At 38.5% G+C, this 18934-nt stretch overlaps 1 protein-coding gene across 5 annotated transcripts in view; it reads right to left on the reverse strand.

Moving 5' to 3' along the window:
* The window catches only part of LOC118272332 (guanine nucleotide exchange factor DBS), a 96119-nt gene that overhangs the window by 72869 nt on the left and 4316 nt on the right, over positions 1 to 18934 (reverse strand). Inside the window, exon 1 of one of the 5 annotated variants that reach the window (XM_035588764.2) lies at positions 14451 to 14732. The exons of the other annotated variants lie outside the window; for them this stretch is intronic. Within the exon in view, the coding sequence (XP_035444657.1) occupies positions 14451 to 14502 (52 nt within the window). The 5' untranslated portion in view covers positions 14503 to 14732. Of the gene's footprint in view, positions 1 to 14450; positions 14733 to 18934 lie in introns of those variants that run through there. 5 annotated transcript variants of the gene reach the window in all.

Here is an 18934-nt window from a genome sequence, read left to right on the forward strand (position 1 = left end):
CTGTTGGTTAGTATGTCTTTGTTCTTACAGAAAAGGCCCACTAAAAATTTGCTAGCGACCCACCAACTGCAAATATAATTGTTCAAGGAAGAAATATAGTACCAAAACATCATTAATATGTAGTACTTATTCTGATAATTGATGAATAAAGCTGACTGTTTATAAGCACTTGGTATGGACAACATAAACAAAAAAGAATGTATTATTGTGTTACAATTATATGTATTACAATACATATACGCACGCAATAATGTACCAATATGTATTATTTATTTGTAATTGCCCAGTCATTGTTAGGTATAAAAATGTTATGTTATTGTATTATTTGTCATGAAAATGCGATAATGTAGATAGTAAATAGTAATAAAGTAGATACTTGTTCAACTATGGTCTCAGAAACCGCAATACAAAAAATAACGTGTTAGCTACCTATGTAATTTGATCCGGAATTGCGGACTACCTAGCGGGTTTACCGAGGCTCCGGCTCGAAAAGCAGGAGTAGGAACAGGGTGGTTTTTAGTCAGTAAGAGTCTTTCACTCCCTCTCGCCTCGCCCAAGGCGGGAGAAGTCATTGGATGATTTTCACGCCAAAAAAAGCCACCAATGTGATAAAGTGAGAGCCTATTGCAAACCTATCTGGCACCAAGCCAAAACGATTTCATCGTAAATCTGTATAGTAAGTGCCAACAAATAATATTTTAATGTCCTGTCAAATACTTAGAGGCTATACACAAGAGACCTACGTAAAATTACTGACCAATACATTAAAAATTGGTGAAATGGGTCCTATTAACCATGGCCTATGTAACTAGGTTCTTGGAGCATAATATAATTTATCCAAATTGATATATCCTGATATATATTGACATATCCTGGGTAATGTGTTAATATTAATAAATTTTGTAATGTAAGTTGAACCTTGAGTTAAGTTAATAAAACTTTCTTTCGGGAGTTCAGCTTTATCGCCTGAACCAGCTACTGGAAGATTTGCGTTTATTTTTCATACAAGTGAACTTTGATGCTTTTGGACAACACAGTAAGAGAGAAGTAAAAGGACACGACCAATGCCTATTTCTGGATGAAGCGTGTGTAATGAAGGCAATGAAATAAGAAGTACGTGCACTCAATAGAATTATGTGCAATTTACATAAATGAGCTATGTATAGAACCCGCACACGTCCTTACTGCCACTGCCTTGGAGAGCCAACGTTTTTTGAGATGCAAATAAGTCTATAGACGACATATTATAGGCATATGTTCCTCGATATAGAATTTCGCTCCTCACGGAATAAATGGCTCATGAATGTAAATAAGTCTGGAATGTATTGAGTTTAAAGATTGCAGCAGTGTGAAGTATGGAAGTTATTGCTGGTCATAAATTACTGTTAACACATCGCCCACAAACGCTGTAATAAGCTGAACATTTAGGTCGATTCCTATGACCGGACTGATGGTTGATAAGATGTAAACTGTATAGCTTATTTCCCTTCATTTCAATTAAATCTTAATTAAATAGGTATATTATGTCTTCCCGTTCCGTGATTATTCAAAGAATACCTGTACCTAAGTAACGTAAAATATTGCTTATACTTTTTCAACAAACGGCGATCGATGAGGTATTATTTTTAAACTCTAGGAAGTAATAACTTAAGTTGGATATAATAACATCATAACTATTCGTTTCCGAACACGCTCAATTTAACCTTGAATAAAAAAACATAAATCAAAAGGAAATATTATGGGTAAAGACACAAAAGAAAACAAGTTTTTTCTGAATAACAACGTTGTAGTTATTACATGCTGTATCTTAACAATAATCCTACGAAATAAGTTACCTACAGAATACAAGGAATCCATTAAAAAACAAGATGAAAAATGGACTATCTCAAGATTACACAGTCGGATGAAATAACACCAGGGTCCTTGCTTTGCTTGCATTCATAAAACATTTTGTAAACCATTGTCCGAGAAAATAGAACAAGAGTTTACTTTAGCTTTTCATATTAGAAAAAAAGGTCTTGTTTTTTATATGTTTATTTACATTTGTTCTCCACGGACTCTTGGTCCGTGCCCTTGTCATACAATTTGTGTTTCTTTTTACAATAAATTTTATCAATATGGTATCTACCTTACGCACTACAATTAAACACAACTATTAGATTATAACTACAAAAATACTTATGATTAACATATTTGTTTTTTTTTTATCCACTAAATTAAATTTACCGGCGGCTCTGCCAAGTCAGTCCACCGGCGCGCTGGGAGAGCCGACCTGCCCCAGCAGAAGGCACTCGTTCACGGGTATGACGTGTGTGTCAGCAATTGATCCGGTCAACCATTTTGTTGGGAACGGAACAACCTAACACACAGCGCCACCGACTGTAGGACATTTATGTGTGCATGACGCCTCAACCCCTGTCGGGTGGGCTGACTTCAACAGAGCTTACAGAAGTCAAAGAGTTTACAATTATATAATTATGTATATAGCAGTTATGTACTTATTTACGATTTCCGCATACACATTACCTCCCACTATATAAATTTTTATTTTAGTCCAAGGAACATTTCTCACCCAAAAGCGCCCCCAGAACTGCCGCGTCTCTGTGTTTGATGGCCATTTTCAGGTTGTAGTCCATTATCCTATGGTCGCTCTCTTCAGCAGCCCTTCTGATCAATTTGCTTATCGCGTCATCACAGTTGTCCGTGTAGTAGATGCAACTATGTGTGTGACGCGATATTGCAACTACTGCATGTGGTACGCTGTCATGAATTTTCTGCCTCTTTGTTGCTGTGTTCACAACTACCACCTTCGCGGACGAAAGCCCCTGAGCCTCGTGTATAGTGAGAATGCGTGATCCCTCGCCCGACCCGTATCCCTGGTTCTTAAGGGATTCCTTTTCTGCCTGGGTGTGTACCAGGTATAAGGTGTCGGGGAGTGATTTTGGGATCATCGCTCCCGAGAATCTTTTTGTCTCCAGGGATCTCACGCCCGACCTGGACGAGTATATGCCACTGTAAACTGTGTTGAGGGCATAGGCCACGTCCATTGGATTCCTGTGGGTACACAGCAACTCCTGACTTATGGGTGTGATATGTGTAGGGCGGCCGTAGTGGAGAGGGAAGAGGTTGTCACGATCAATGAACGGGAGCTGATTAATGTCACCAATTAGCAGGACCTCCTTGGCTAAAGTTATTCGGGCAGCCATCACCACCGCTCCAAAGTGGTTCATAAGAGCCTCGTCTACCATTAGTCGAGTGCAGCTCTCTCGCCCCTTCAAGCCGTTTACTAAGATGGACGCCATTGTTCGAACCCTAGATTTGACTAGTAGTCCCCCAAATCGGCAAGATAGTTTGCCTCTGAGGTCATTTGCTGCTTCAGTTGTTGTGGTGACAATTAAATCTTTGTCCGCATCAAATTGATCCACTATCCAAGTCGTTTTACCGCATCCAGGGACCCCGTTCGTCCAGTGAAACCTCGGAGTGCACCAGCTCTCAAAGGTTATGCCGTCCGGTCCGGATTCCGATATGGATTTTGCCATTTCTAATATCCCATCGTCTAGCATAATCCTGGTACACTTGGCAACCACCACTAGGGAATCGTTGGGGGGAGTTTTAAACTTCACTACTCCGCATCGATTTGATTCCTTCTCGTCGAGAGACACAAATCCTGCAGTGGCGTTGTAAGCTGCCATACTACGACTTATAGAGGTTCCTCTCAGCACTCTCGATGTATTATTGTCGTATATGACTGCTTCTGCTGCTTCGAGTCTATCGTCCAGTATCAGCTCGTTACCCTGCAGATAAGTCTGCAGGATGGCTTCGCAATTCCGCAAGTTAACCTGTTTAGTTGCTTCTATTACTGCGACAAACTCGAGAAAAGCGTTTATGAGATGGTCTCTGGGAGTGGTGGCTTGTCGAAGCTTCGGTGGACAAACGTGGCCCATAGCTGCTCTTGTTGGGGATGACCTAGAATGAGCAGACTGTATTTGAGCGGGACAGCTCTCCGATCTATGAGTGGACTTGGATGCATTTTTCCTGAAAGGTGACGCAATGAGTCCGGTTACTGAGCATATGGATGTTGTTATTGCCCACATTCTGCCTCGGGACTGTAGTTTTTTATTTTCCCTTTCGGTGGCCCGCTGTTGTTGTTGCAGAGCGCTCTGTTGCAAATATTGTTGCTGTAAACGCTCTGAGCCGCTTGGAGAATCCACCCTTAGCTGGCGCTGAACTGACCTCTTGAGGAAGCTCAAATCTTCCCCCCTGTCCTCGTACACGATGACCTCATGATGTTCTGAGGCCCTAATACAGCCCATAAGGTCTGCCGTTTTCCCTTTTTCATAAGCCACCACTGCAGCGTCTACGCTAATTATTCTGGAATGTATGCCTTCTACGTCTCCCCACTCAACCACGCCTGACAGCACCCCACATGCTTGTGCAAAACAAGTTATAGAGTCGACGCTGGAAAACATTGCGATTGTTTTATTGCGTGTTCGCAACAATCGACAGCTTCGACCCAACAGTTTCATGTCTGGTAGTGCGTCATAGACTTTGCGTCGCATGCTTGTTCTGGATGTGCTGCCATTGATCAGGGAGGCTAGGCCCGGTGAAATAGTGAGCCATTTGCTATTCCTTTTTTCGCAGAAGGCTATCCCTAGTCTTTCGCTGCTGGTGTTCATGAATAGGGCCACACCTCGCAACCGTATTCCTTTGGTGCCGCGTTCTCCATGTAGGAGTATTTGCTTCTCATTGATTATGAGCGGCTCATTAGTACGAGGGTCTCGGGTACTGCCGTGGCAGTTGTTAATTGATTCTCCAAGGTGGCTATTTGGTGTCTATTATTTAATGTGCTGTTTCTTTCAGCTGCCCTGCTAAAGATAGTGTCTATGTAGCTCAGGAAGTGCGGTCTTTTGACTTTATCAGCTAGAATGGCACTCAGATTGGAGGTATCCAGATTTGTATCTATTTGAGCCTCTAAGCTGGATCTGGCGGCCAGAAAACGGGGACAGTCGAGAATAATGTGCCATACTGACTCACTGATGGTTAAGTCGCATTCGCAACCTGCATTTTCTTTTAATTTGAATCGATGCAGGTACTCAGCGATCCCTCCATGTCCAGTCAACGCTTGTACTTGGGCAGGTGTCAACTTTGTCGATCTCACTAAACGATATGCCTCATTGACATCCGGGAGAAACGTCTTAGTGACCTGCCCAGTAGTGGAGGTGGTATACCTGTCCTGCCTAATGCAATCCATGCAAAGGTCTTGTTTAACCTATTGTCTGTAGAAAGAAAGTATTGTGTGATCAAGGTATCGGTACCTATGTATATTACGAAAGTTCCGTGTTGTTAGTCGGTACTATGTAAATATCCGCAAGGGCAAGTCAGCAAATAAGGATAACTGTATATAGTTTGTATGTATATACAGATGTGAGATGCTAATCACAAGGGACTTAAATTAGTTGTGAGATGTTCCCTACAGTTGTCACTCGTTCCAGTTTCTGCTGTATCTGTTCTAGTTTACAATGCTTTAACTGCCTCTCAAGTGTTTCAAGTTTGAAACTATGAAAATCATTAGTATCTGTAGTAGTTTCTTCTATAATTCTACCGTAGCATAGATTACTATGTATGTAGTGTCTTTTTTGGTATGTTGCTTTACGCTAGTGTTTGAGATTTACACCGCTATTAAAACAGCGCATTCGGAATAAATCTACAAATCGTATCAATATTTTGTTCCGTGTTAACTAGTCCGCAACACGTAGCACAGTAGCCGATTTAGTCACTTCACCAGACATGAATTTCTTACAGAATTAAGAATAGAAGGATGCGGATTTCAACCAATCAGAATATTGAAGTCATTGACCTTCCAGGACCTTGACCTTCTTGGCGGCCCTTGTTCAGAAGTGGCTAATATGACGATGAATAGGAGTTGAAATTCACACTCAATAGTACCTAGCATTAATTGACTATATTCTATTTGTGGCCTGCAAGTCGACATAGCGACACCTTAGCACTCGCACCCGTTTAAAGCTCGTCTAGGAAGTGGGCCCTGATTGGATTATTCGTTAGGCCGTCTGCACTAAAATACCGCTCGGAAGTTTATTAGCCTGGGCGCACGGTACCTACATTCAACAATTATAGTTTACGTATGAGGACGGATTAAAACTACGAAGCTCAGCTCTAGAGTAGAGGATATTCTATTTACTCTATTTCATAAACTGCAGACCGATGGACTTTATGCAACGCCGGATTTTTAATTTGTGGTTTTATTAATTTTGATAACTTTCCTTTTCCTGTTGTGTCGCTATCTTATTGCTAATTTATTTTTGCTTACGCCGATCACATTAACCATTCTCTCATGTAAACGAACCTTCAATCATACTAACATAAGGGGAAAGTTTTGTTTGTTTTTTAACTAAGTTCCTAATGGCTAAATACTCAAACGTCACTCAATTTTAAGACGCTCTCAAGTATAGTTCTGTCCCTGCAAATTCTTGGTAAATGAAAGAGATATTACGATATTTAGTACTACTTAAAATTGAGTGGCATTTCAGTATTTGGGCGTAAAATAGTGTAGAGTTCACGTGAAAAGGCTTTTCCATGAAGTGGAAACTGTTGAAGAGACGAAACGCCTTTTTGCGCAAAACAAAAAATAACCGTTATTAAAAAGTTCTAATCCATTGCAAAGAATATCCTCGTTTCCATAGCTGGAATGTAGTTAAGTCTAATTTTGGCGGTGCTTATAGGTACGTCAGTACCGGTCATTGTCGACTAGGATAGACTATTGTATTCATAACGTGGGCATTGTCCTGGATCTCAAATTAATAATAATGCTTGGTGTCTCAGAAAATATTAAATAATGGACGACTATATATTACATTTTTCATGAAATATCAACTTATACTTGCATTTTTGTGGATACTTAGCTACAAAGAAGCTCGAATATTTTACTATCTGCAGGTTATTAATTTTAGACAACTAGGTAGGGTAGACTGGGGGCCAACGTAACACATTTTGTTTGACGGGCTCTGGTGTAAAATCTATTTGTTTTTTATAATATTAATTAGTGAATTTAGGTGCAATGGTTATTCATTTATAGTATTTTTTACTCGTAGTCGACTAATGTAATAAACGAAACCTAAAAATTGAGTTTTATCATAAGGAGGGCGATTGTTACAATTGTACCCATCGTGTGGTCTTGACTTACTTGACTTAAGGTCCTATGACCCCTAGATGGGGCAGAGGGCGTCGACAGAGGTCCTCCATTTCGATCGGTCTTGAGCTTCCCGCTTCACTTCGCTCCACGTCATGCCGATGCCCGCCGCTTCCGCCACTACAGTACGTCGCCAGGTTTGCCGAGGACGGCCACGCTTCCTTTTCCCCTGGGGATTCCACTCTAATGCTTGTTTAGGAATGTGGTCGGGGTCTCTTCGGAGAGTATGGCCAATCCATCCCCACTTGCGGCGTTTTATTTGGCGATCGATAGGACTTTCGTGGCATTTCTCCAACAGGTCTAAGTTGGAGATGGTCTCGGGCCAGTAAATACCGAGAATGCGACGCAAACATCGGTTAACGAAGACCTGGATTTGGCGGGAGATGTCCTTTGTCACCTTCCACGTCTCGCACCCGTATAGCAGTACCGATTTGACATTGGACCCGAAGATCTTAAGCTTGATCCTTCGGGTCAGTTTTCGGGACTGCCAGACCGGTCTCAACTGCGCGAAAGTTGCTCGAGCTTTGGCGATCCGTGAGGCGATGTCCTCCTCACTTCCTCCAGTTTCTGACACGACGCTCCCGAGGTATGTGAATTTGTGGACGCGCTCCACTGCCTCTGTGCCAATCAGCAACGGTGAATTATTCTTCACGCCAGATCTTATTTCCTTGGTCTTCCGGGTATTAATTTTAAGCCCTGTTTTTGCTGCCTCCTGTCGCAAATCGTCCAACTTAGCTTGCATGTCGGCATGGGTGTGACTCAGCAGGCAAAGATCGTCGGCATAGTCCAGGTCTTCTAATGTGTTGGACAGTCCCCATTCTATCCCGCGGCGCCGTTTATCTGTGATGCGAAGCATAATTCCGTCCAGGACGACCAAAAAAAGCAGAGGTGACAGAAGGCAGCCTTGGCGGACACCTGCGTGCACCGTTATGTCTTCCGAAATGAGACCGTTGTGAGTTACTCTACAGGAGTACTTTCTGTAGATACTCTCCAACAGGCGGACAATCTTCGGTGGCACTCCAATTTCCAGTAGACGAGACCAGATGCTTGGCCACTTCAACGTATCAAAGGCTTTTTCGAAGTCAACAAATGTGAGGTAAATCTCTCTCTGCCATTCTGATGCCTGTTCCAGTATGATACGAAGAGTGTTGATCTGGTCCGTACACGAGCGGCTCGATCGGAAACCAGCCTGTTCCCTGCGGAGGAGAGGGTCCACGGCCCTTGCCAGTCTGTCCAGGATGATCTTGCAGAAAACCTTAGCAGGAATCGAGAGCAATGTGATGCCTCTCCAGTTGTCACACATACTAAGGTCTCCTTTCTTAGGTACAGTGATAACAAGGCCTTTGTTCCAGTCATCCGGTAGCTCCTCTGAAGTCCAAATTTTCTCGATTAGAGGCGTCAGAACATCGACAGCGGAAGGTAAGTCTGCTTGTAGCATCTCCGCAGTGATGAGGTCGAGTCCTGGTGCTTTGCCTGTCTTCAGAGAATGGATTGCTTTAGCTACTTCCAAGGCTGAAGGTGGGTCCACATTAATATCGAGCAACTGTGGCGGTGGGGAATTAAAATGAAGTTCGCCAGGTGTTGATGTCGTAGGTAACCGGAAGACCTCTACAAAGTGACCATCGTGTGGTCAAATGTAACAAAAGATTTTTATGAAATAAAACACAAGTGGGTTGAGTAAGAATACTCGAAGTAATTTTTAATTGCAGTCTTATCAGTTATGAATCAATATTTAATCACAAAAACAAGATATTTATTTAATTATTTAAACTGGACACAATTATATTTGAACTAGAAGCACATAGCTATTCTAGCTTTATTCAATAAACAAAAACGATATTTATTTGACAAATTAAAATTAGGAGCCTTACTTTTCGTTTTAAGTTTGGTAATAGCTCTGTAACATTTATAAAATACGAAATAAACAACTTTTTTCTGTTTGTATGGTGTTACAATTGTCCACTGTTACAAATATCCCCATCCGCGTAACTCATATTCTTCGGCACAATAAATTATTACAATCTAGAAATAAACTAGAACTCTGCTAAAAGAAACATAACAACTCAAGTTGAAAAAAGTAATGACAAAAGAGAATTTAATAAAAACACTTTCGCGAGTGTGACAGATATAATTTGCTTCTTATGCTGTACACTCCTCATGTGCAAACATTTTGCACTGAGGGCACTGTATCCAGATCTCATTCGGTCGGTTGGCGCTGTAAGGTTCTATACAAACAAGACAAAACCACTCTTTGGTAGTGTAGGTCTTCGTCAGATTCAACAATATTTTTAGTTTTCTCTTTTTGCTGCTCTCCCTTTCGTATTCCTTTGACCTTTCCTTTATCCCGACCTTTTGTACTATCTGCACTAAAATTAATTTTAATTTGTTTTGCTTTTTTCCTTGTTTCTGCTTCTCTACGTATAGCTTCTTTTTCTGGGGTATCTATATATTGCAGTCTTCTTTTTCCAATTTCCGAAATTGGACACGTGGACAATTGTAACACGGGGACAATTGTAACGTTTCAATTGTCCCCGTCGTCAGTGGTACAACTGTCCTTAATACACAATCTATGGAAAAATTGAAATAACTAATATCTATCTATACATATAATAAAATTGTAGAAAAGTGCTGTCTGTACATTGAAAATAAAAATAAAAAAAATAGCAGAGGTTATTGTTATGTCGATGTCGAACCCAAAAATGTAATTAACTTTTTTTTTGTCTGTTTGTCTGTTCGTCTGTGCGCGCTAATCTCAGAAACGGCTGATCCGAGTTGGATGCGGTTCACGAATATATTGTGGGATGCTTAAATTTACATTTAGTGTTTGTTTCATGTCAATCGGTTCATAAATAAAAAAGTTATGTCAAATTAAAGAATCACGTCGAACATTCTATGCTTATACCATTAATCTCCGCAACTATTTGACGGATTTGGTTGAAATTTGGTACAGATATAGTTTAGAACCTTAGAAAGGACATAGATATATTTTTATTTCAAAAATCAAAAATAAAAATAAGAAATAAATTATTTATAAATAATTCTATGTCGATCGTTACACGACTTCGGTTCATGTTATTGTTTTAATTTATCGAAAAAAGTAAATAAATAGTAAAAAGGTATGAAAAAAATAATATCAATATAATAAAACATTTAGTACAAAGAAAATGCTCTAACGGAGTATAGATAATTCTATGTCGATCGTTAGACGACTTCGGTTCATGTTATTGTTTTAATTCATCGAAAAAAAGTAAATAAATAGTAAAAAGGTATGAAAAAAATAATATCAACATAATTAAACTTTTAGTACAAAGAAAATGCCCGAACGGAGTATAAATAAATAATCCAAGTTGTCTTTATCCTCGATAGATGGCGTTGGGATCGAAATAGATCGCGCTATGGTTTCGTTACATTCATTTGGTTGGGTATCGGCCGAGCGCTTCGGTACTATCGTAGAAAAAGTGTATTATCAGTCGTATGATTATTTGTCTGTAGTGGTCCTGCTGTTTCGTATATTCTAAATTGGTTTCGTTGTATTTGTCAATTAATAAGTTTATTTGTTGGGTTTTCCTGGTTTTTTGGTTAAACTATTTAACGTAGGTTTAGTTTGATATCGATTATTAGTAGTTACTGTAGTTAGTTTTTTAATAAAATTGTAAGTCTAATTTCTTAATTAATTAGATAGATTAGATTTAAGTCGTTTCTTTTAAATTATTTAGTTTAAGCTTGGTTATTATAGCATAGAAGATAGGTTGTAATATAATTTCTTTTTTAATTGTTATAAATTCGTAATTCGTAGCTTTCTTTAGTTTTAAGTTAGTTTTCATCTTAAGTTCGGAAAGATTATAATAGGTATTTCTTTAGTTTAAGTCCGTTTTTAAACTATTTTTCAATGCCCTAAGTGAGTATACATCTATTAAATTCAAACGCAGAGCTCATTATGTTGATTTTTGAAGAGTTCCCTGGAATATCTTCTACATCTCATTTTTGAAGAGATTCCGCGAGATCGGGAACTATGTGGTTAAAACCAAAAATTTGCCGGAAGTCACTATTCCACGCGAACGAAGTCGCGGGCAAAAGCTAGTACTAAATATTATCAAATAAGCATTAGGCTACGCAAAATACAATAGCTCAGAAGGCGACTTAATGAAAAATCTCGAGAGAATATAGATAATTTAAGTAGATATTACACAATTAATTAGTACGAAAAACTTACTTTGGTGCTGCAGAAATAAAATTTCGTCGTTAACACGTCAGTTTCGCAGCTCGCGCGCTGCTGGCTAGTGAGCAGGTCGGGACGTGTCCTGCGCGTATTCAGGCTCACGCACACGTGCGTTAATGGCTTAATAGTCAAAATATCGCCAATGTTACAATTGTCCACTGTTACTACTGCCCCCAGTCTACCCTACATTGTTTAGGCATTTTTAACAAGTCTGGTTTATTTTAAAATAAGATGAAATCAAACATAGGTTCTAGGTATACCTACTATTCTAGGTAGCTATTTATTTACTTTAGTTCTTGCCCTCATTCCGTAGTTTTGCTCCGTTCGGTTCGTTTGTTTGGTTTACGATCTTTCAAGGAGAAGTTATCAGCTAGGTAGTTAGTAGTTAATGTGACTTGCTCTAACAATAGGGAGTTACAGGTACGGCTATCGACAGTTTACTCTCGTGAATTAGATGAATCTAATTAATACATTTCGTAGTAACGTTTATGATTGTTTGGAAAGCAGTCAATTTAGGAATCTTACATAGCACATAAAAAAACTAACAAGAACTATACCTAGATACCTAGTACCTAGATACTGTACGAGGATCGAGAGTTTTGCTGGAAAATATGCTGGTTTTACTTATGTAGTTATTGAAGAAAATAGCAACAAAGGCGGATTCAAAACCTAATAAAAAGGTTTTGAATTCGCAACAGATAGAGAATTCACTACTTTGGACCATCATGATAGTGACATGCCACAACCCCAACAATATTTTGAAATTTATTCCTATTAAATTTGTTGCTGGCTAAATTGAGTAAATATACCTACTCAATCACATGTCAAGGAAGGTACATAGGTTTTTTATTTAATTGGTAGGAACTAATAACTATTACGGTATTGACCAACTCGATTATCGAAATATTGCTGCCGTCCGTTTTAAACTGCAATGAAATTTTAATGAAAATCAAACAATGCCTCGTATTCAGTAAAAGTTGGAACGGAAGGGAAGGATGGGACAATGTGAAACGCAAACAAAGGCCGATGGTTGGCGGATTGTGGCTAGCATAGCAATCAGCTTGGAACCAGCTCCGCAGTGCCAATCTATGTAGTGGACATACAGTCGAGTTGCCGCCAGCCAGCATGAGTCTGCTATAGCTACTTATTGGCATGCCATAAACGTCACAAGCATCGATATGCCCAAACGTACGTGCATCGATTATATAGAAGCGATTGGCACGTGGCTAAAAATCCTTTATTAAGCGCAGTAGTATTCGAGAGCTTTTAAAATGTCCCTTTGGACATTTTCTTTTTTAACTAGGATTAGCAGTAACTAACCTGTCCTATTATAACTTATAACTATAAGCCATCATATAGAGATATCCATTCACAAGATAAAATTGTCGAAAATGACGATGACGAACGAAAAACAAAATATAAGTTATTGTTATCTTCGTCACCCAGTGCAGGGAATTGTGAGAATCATTTTAATAAACACCTAATTCCCCCACACAACTGTCCGCCCTTGGGTGAAATAAACGAGCTTAACTGAAACAGCAAAAAAGAAAGGTTCGTCTGTCCACAAAGTAATAAAGATTGGCGGTCACGCTCTGACCGTCTGCGGGCATCATGCCGGCTTCTAATAAACAAGTTTCCTTTCCTGTCAGTAGATGGTTCTCTAAATAGGTAATATTGGCGCCATTATACATTAAAGTAATAATAAAAGGTAAGGTGATAGATATTAATAAAATAGAACATTGAATTCTTCCTTCTAAGAATCCACGTTAAAAATCACTTCATCGTATCTTTTTCTGCGTTACAAACTAATAAACGGATATATTTCCAGTGAACATTGATTCTCGAGGATGTAGAAATCAAAATGTTTATAATTTGTTCATTTGTACAATAAATTGTTTAATTATAAAAACCGTTTTATGTAATTGTTGAAAAAGAATAACAAGAGTGGACGCGAAATGTTACAGAATAGGATTATATTATAACAATGCATAAACATGAATGTTATGAGATTATTTTCGTTATGTTTAACATGTTACGCAGACATTATGTTCTGTTTAACACTTGTTTAACTAAACATGATGAGTCTATCTGTAACTTAGCGTTTGTTGCAGTTTAGTGGATAACAGAGAACTGTATTTTGCTACAAATTAAGACTGCTTCAACGTCTTCTATTCACACAGGAAATATTGGACTAAAACTGTTTGTTAGCACACGGGTGTCGGAGCTGCGGACTGCCGAGTGGGTTACTAGGGTTCCGATTTGAAAAGCAGTAGTAGGAACGGGGTTGTTTTTAGTCAGTAAGAGTCTGACATTCCTTCTGGCCTCGCCCAAGGCCGGAGAAGACATTGGATGATATTCCCCCCTCAATAAAAAAAAGCACACGGGTGTAATTCGATAATAAATGGATAGGTAAGTATTTTTCTATTTTTGGGTGTCGAAAGTTTAAAACGTGCAAGTTATTATACATTCATAAGCAAATATGACTTAGATTTCTAATATAACGAACTTTTAACAACCGGTATTTATTTAAGTAAATTATTTCCACGTACAAATTATTATGACTGGAATTTGTTATGCATTTATAACGTCTGAAGGTCAGTATCGATTAAGTCATCAGTTTCTAATGGTTACTTAGTCTTAGAAGTTAGAACATTAGAATCTTAAAATTCATTACGACTATTAGCACTTTTACTAATGATTGCAGTATTGTAAGGTACTTAACCAATTAAACTAGCCAATTGATGGTCCAGTGACTTCTTGTTAACAATGCGTAGAACTGTATCTTCTCCGCACTCCATAATCAAGACAAATTGCAGATATCGTTTCAGCAAAGCAGCCCGAAACTGGGTTAATTTAATAACGCCAAGTAGTTTATAACATTGTTCAATCAAAAACATATTAGGTACGTAGTTGCAAGCGATACTTTACCGAAACACTGACCATACGTTGATCAACTAGACTAGAGTTGAGTTGACACTCGTATACCAACTAGGTATTCAAACAAAAGAAAGTGTTAGCACTCACCGATAGCAGCTGCTCTTCGTTCCCTTTTAGTACTACACTTCCAAAATTTCATTTTTATCGAATTCGAGTTTCGTAAGAGGTCACCAAATAGTGAGATGACACCACGCGCGCCCGCTAAGGCAAGTCGCCATCGTCAAACTGTCCGGTTTAGTTCGAAACAATGACTTTTGTTTACAAATGAACGACGCGGAGGATTTATTAAATTGTCGAGTGAAGTGGCCGGCTGCAGGAGACCAATGAGCCGAGGCAGAACGAGTGCGACGAACGTACACCCCCGGCGGACAATCTCCGGTTGTAACTCAGCACCGGACTATTGGAGGATGGCGTGGGAGCCTCGACCCCGATCGTACCTACGTCCCAAACCCTGGAATACGGGTTAATTGATACACAGAGTATAGCGTAAAAAAGTTTTATTTCTATCACATCATGTCTTCCTACAGTAATAATTTTGGAACATGGATGCCGAATGTCTTGCTAGGGGCAAATCACTACGATTCGAAGCAAATGTTTGTGAGCATCAATTTAGATGGTAAATGTACGTCATGATTTGCTGTATTCGGCTTAACACTGGACTGGTGGTACAATTAAAAGAATATTATAATTATTAATTCATTGGTGATATTTTTTATAAAATCTGCTCCGAATCTTACATGTTATTGCACTACAAAAATACATGGATAAGCATAATTTCTAGGCACATTTCTGTACTGTCTATAGGTAAATTGATTATGAATACACACTTCTATCAGTTATACATACGTAACGCTATATCTATTATAATTAAAAAATAATGTGAGATTTTAATTTCGTCTCCGATTCGAAAACTACTAGTCTTGTCATCGTGAAGACATTTTACTTGTTGGTTTTGATAAATTTGAAAATTAAATACCTAAACGAGGGGTACAGAAATAACTGGTATCATTAATATTATCAGTTAAGCAGTCATAAACATAAGTAAAATATCGTTGGGATAATAAATATGCCAATAATTAAAATATCTGTAAAGTACATAGTATAAAAAATTCATTCAAACCTTTAGATTTTCTGATAAATGGCATGCAAATTTCTTGAGTAGGTTTCTTGTTTATATCTAGATACTTATTCAATTCATATAAGTACCTAGACATTTCATTCCAGGGGGCTTACTCTTGAATCCAATTCCGATCGATCGACATTGATATTGTGACGTTTCGTACTCTTAAGTTGCAACGCGACTTGCAAGTGTTGCATCCATATTGGTCGTGTTTTGCTTTATTGGGGTTGTATAGTTGGGACATAGAACAATACTTTAGATTTTATTCGTTTGTAATTGACATTGAGATTAGTTTCAAGAGTAAGCTTGATATTCTGTTGACTTTCATATTAATCTTTTACAATGCATGATCGTGACCCTTGCAAAAGTAAACAAGAAACTTGCAAAATATGCACCTTCTCAACAAATGGGAACTGGAAAATACATACTTGAAAAATGTCTGTACATATTATGGTTACATCACAAGTTCATTTTTTGAAATTGATGTTATTGCAAGTTTGGTCACCAAGATATTATAACTAGGCACACTAGAACTCCTAGTGTTATTACTAACTACCTAAATTTGTCTGCACTTATTAAATAAATCCTTACTAAAGTATGAACTCATAGCCGAGGTCTTATAACTCAGCATTCAAAGTCAGCCTTCTTGATCGACAATTAAATAGTTTTAGAAAACTAAGTATGCTCCTTGATGTCACGAAACAAAATGCATATCTTTGAATTAAATTGTCTTTATATAATAAGCGTCCTTTCATTGTGATACACTATAATCTAAAGTGATCAATATAATGTCACCAAAATCACAAATTCGCAATACACTTTTGCTTTACATTTTTTTACACATTAGTTTGCAGTAGACAAGTAGTATTGCTATGTGAATTATTGCCTGCACCAGTGTATGAAGAATGATTTCACTCGACTGGAAGCATTCATTTGAATTAACCCATCAAAGTTGAGTAAATTTGTCTATTGAATGAGAGACAATGACAATATTTGCACACTCCAATTTGCAATAAAACATGATAATAAACCACACACAAGCATTAATAAAATGAAGTAGAAATAATAGTGTACTACACACATGTAACAACATCCTTGATATGTAATTAAATTCAATCTGAAAAATAATTCCAATTTTTATTCATTATAAAAACCTCAGTACATTATTTGTTTTTATAATAGATAGAAACTGCATTATTTATTGCATTAGGTAAGTCTGTTGCTTTACTCTGTGTCTCTATTCAAGTATGGTATAAATGGATTTTCCCAAAAATGTATGCTCCTAAAATAATTTTTCTGTAGGTTATTTGGTTATGTTACTGAAAACATTCTAAAGCACTGTAATACATCACTTTTCATTAAAATCTTATATTACTTTATTCTAAATATTAATTCCGAAATTATAATCGCACGAGTTATGTCAAAATCCACATCATTTTATGAAGGCACTGCTTTTTGATACATGAAAATAATGTGTCGATCAAAATATTGTTTAAATTAATTGATCGCTATTGCAAAACATTCTCCTACAAAACTGCTAGCTGTCAATACCACCCCTCTTGGCAAGTGTAAAGTTTTGAAACAAGCAAACTGTCTTCATATTCAGTGGTTATCAATCATAGTAGTGAGTCATTGTGGTGCTGGAATTTGTAACAAATATTTTGTAGCTAATATTTGTTCACAAAGATGTAAGAATGATTATAAAGGAGTTGTACCGAGTGTGAATGAGGGGAAACTATTAGTAGATTACAAAGGCGGATTTATCGACCAAATAGGGGGAAGTATAAAAAGGCCAATCTATTACCGACGCGATTGCATGAAGAGACCGATGCGTGTGGATCAAGTAAAAGAAGTAGGTCTTCGGCAATATTCTCATGCAATAGGCGTAACAATATTTTATTTAGAAATACTCTTGTTTTGGTATTTGCGTGGGTATATTTTAAACTTATTACTTGCCATACCGCATCAGTTCGCAACCCACATCCTCATTATAAGATATCGTAGATAAACAAATACAAATTCGCTTGTTTCAAACCAATTACTACTGCACCTTTTTGAGTAAATACATCCAAAAAACTTTCGTATAATCGATCGATTTTGTAAACAATTTGCTTCAGTATTCCAATATAAAAGCCATATTCTATCAACTATCACACAACAGTTTGTTTGGATGCATACTCAATTTCCACAAGATACTTTCATGCTTCCCATAAAGCTACTACACAATGTCTTACTATACTCATAATAAAAATAATTTTAGTATCTGTTTCGAAAAACCACATTACATACTTCTAAAATAAACTACATAGCTAATTGCTAATATATGGTGTAAATATGATTAACTTTTATACTTACAGATAGTTTTATTAAATTAGTTTTTCAACCAATACTGAAAAGGTGTTACCTAACTATCCTTGCTAACTTATTGCCAAAGTTACGTGTGGCGTTTCAAATTAACAGAATTTCCAAGGAACCGTTTCATTTTTACAACAGTTCAGTCATCGCGAGATCTTCAGTTACGTACAAATGTTCGCATCTGCTACATTTTTTGCATTACTCGAAACTTATCGTAGACGGGAACGGCTGTCAATGCCTGTACCAAGCTCCCTGAACACGAGTCTGGAAGTGTGAGACAGGAGTGACGATGTAGGCCTGCTGCGGCTGTTGCACGACGGCGAGCGGTATGACCTGCTGCGCCATCTCCACGGGCTGGCCGCCCTCCTCCGCCACGCCCAGCGGCTGCACGCAGTGCTGCTGCGTCACCTGCTGCACGCCCTGCGTCAGCACCTGCTGGTGCTGGCTCACCTGCGGGACCAGCATCTGTTGCTGCATCTGTTGCTGTTGCTGGGGCTGCTGTTGGTGGATGACGACGTGCGCTTGGCCCTGCATCTGCTGGTGCTGCTGGACTTGCACCTGTTGCACCTGCTGCTGCTGTTGTTGTTGCTGCTGCTGTTGCTGTTGTTGTTGTTGCTGTACTTGCTGCTGTTGTTGCTGTTGCTGCGCTTGTTGTTGCGCCTGTTGCTCCCTCTCGTGTTCTTCTTTCTTCTTAGCCTCCATAGCTGCCTTTTTAGCGTCGGCCTTTTCTTTCTCTTGCTGTAGTCTTATGGGGTCTTTATTCTTATCATATGACATACACTTACCGCTGCGGAAGGGCACCATATCTTTAGGAATTTCTTGCTTCTTAGTGGCAAATTTAACATGAGGAAATTGGTCTTTCATGAAAGCACGGAAGGTTGAATAACCCATGAGTTTCACTCCTGGTTCTAAGATTTCCCCATACTCTTTGTAAGCCTCGAATAAATGTTTCCGAGAGTCTCCTTGAATGATCACAGTCTTACTGGCCTTTTTGCCACTTTCTCCAGATGGCTGAACATCTTTAGGTGAACTGGCATGTTGTTTCAAGTATTCTTTCAGGAAATTAGTGGCATGTTTGTAAATATCTAGGGTGAAG

Source organism: Spodoptera frugiperda, chromosome 15, assembly GCF_023101765.2.
Source record: "Spodoptera frugiperda isolate SF20-4 chromosome 15, AGI-APGP_CSIRO_Sfru_2.0, whole genome shotgun sequence".
Lineage (NCBI taxonomy): Eukaryota > Metazoa > Arthropoda > Insecta > Lepidoptera > Noctuidae > Spodoptera > Spodoptera frugiperda.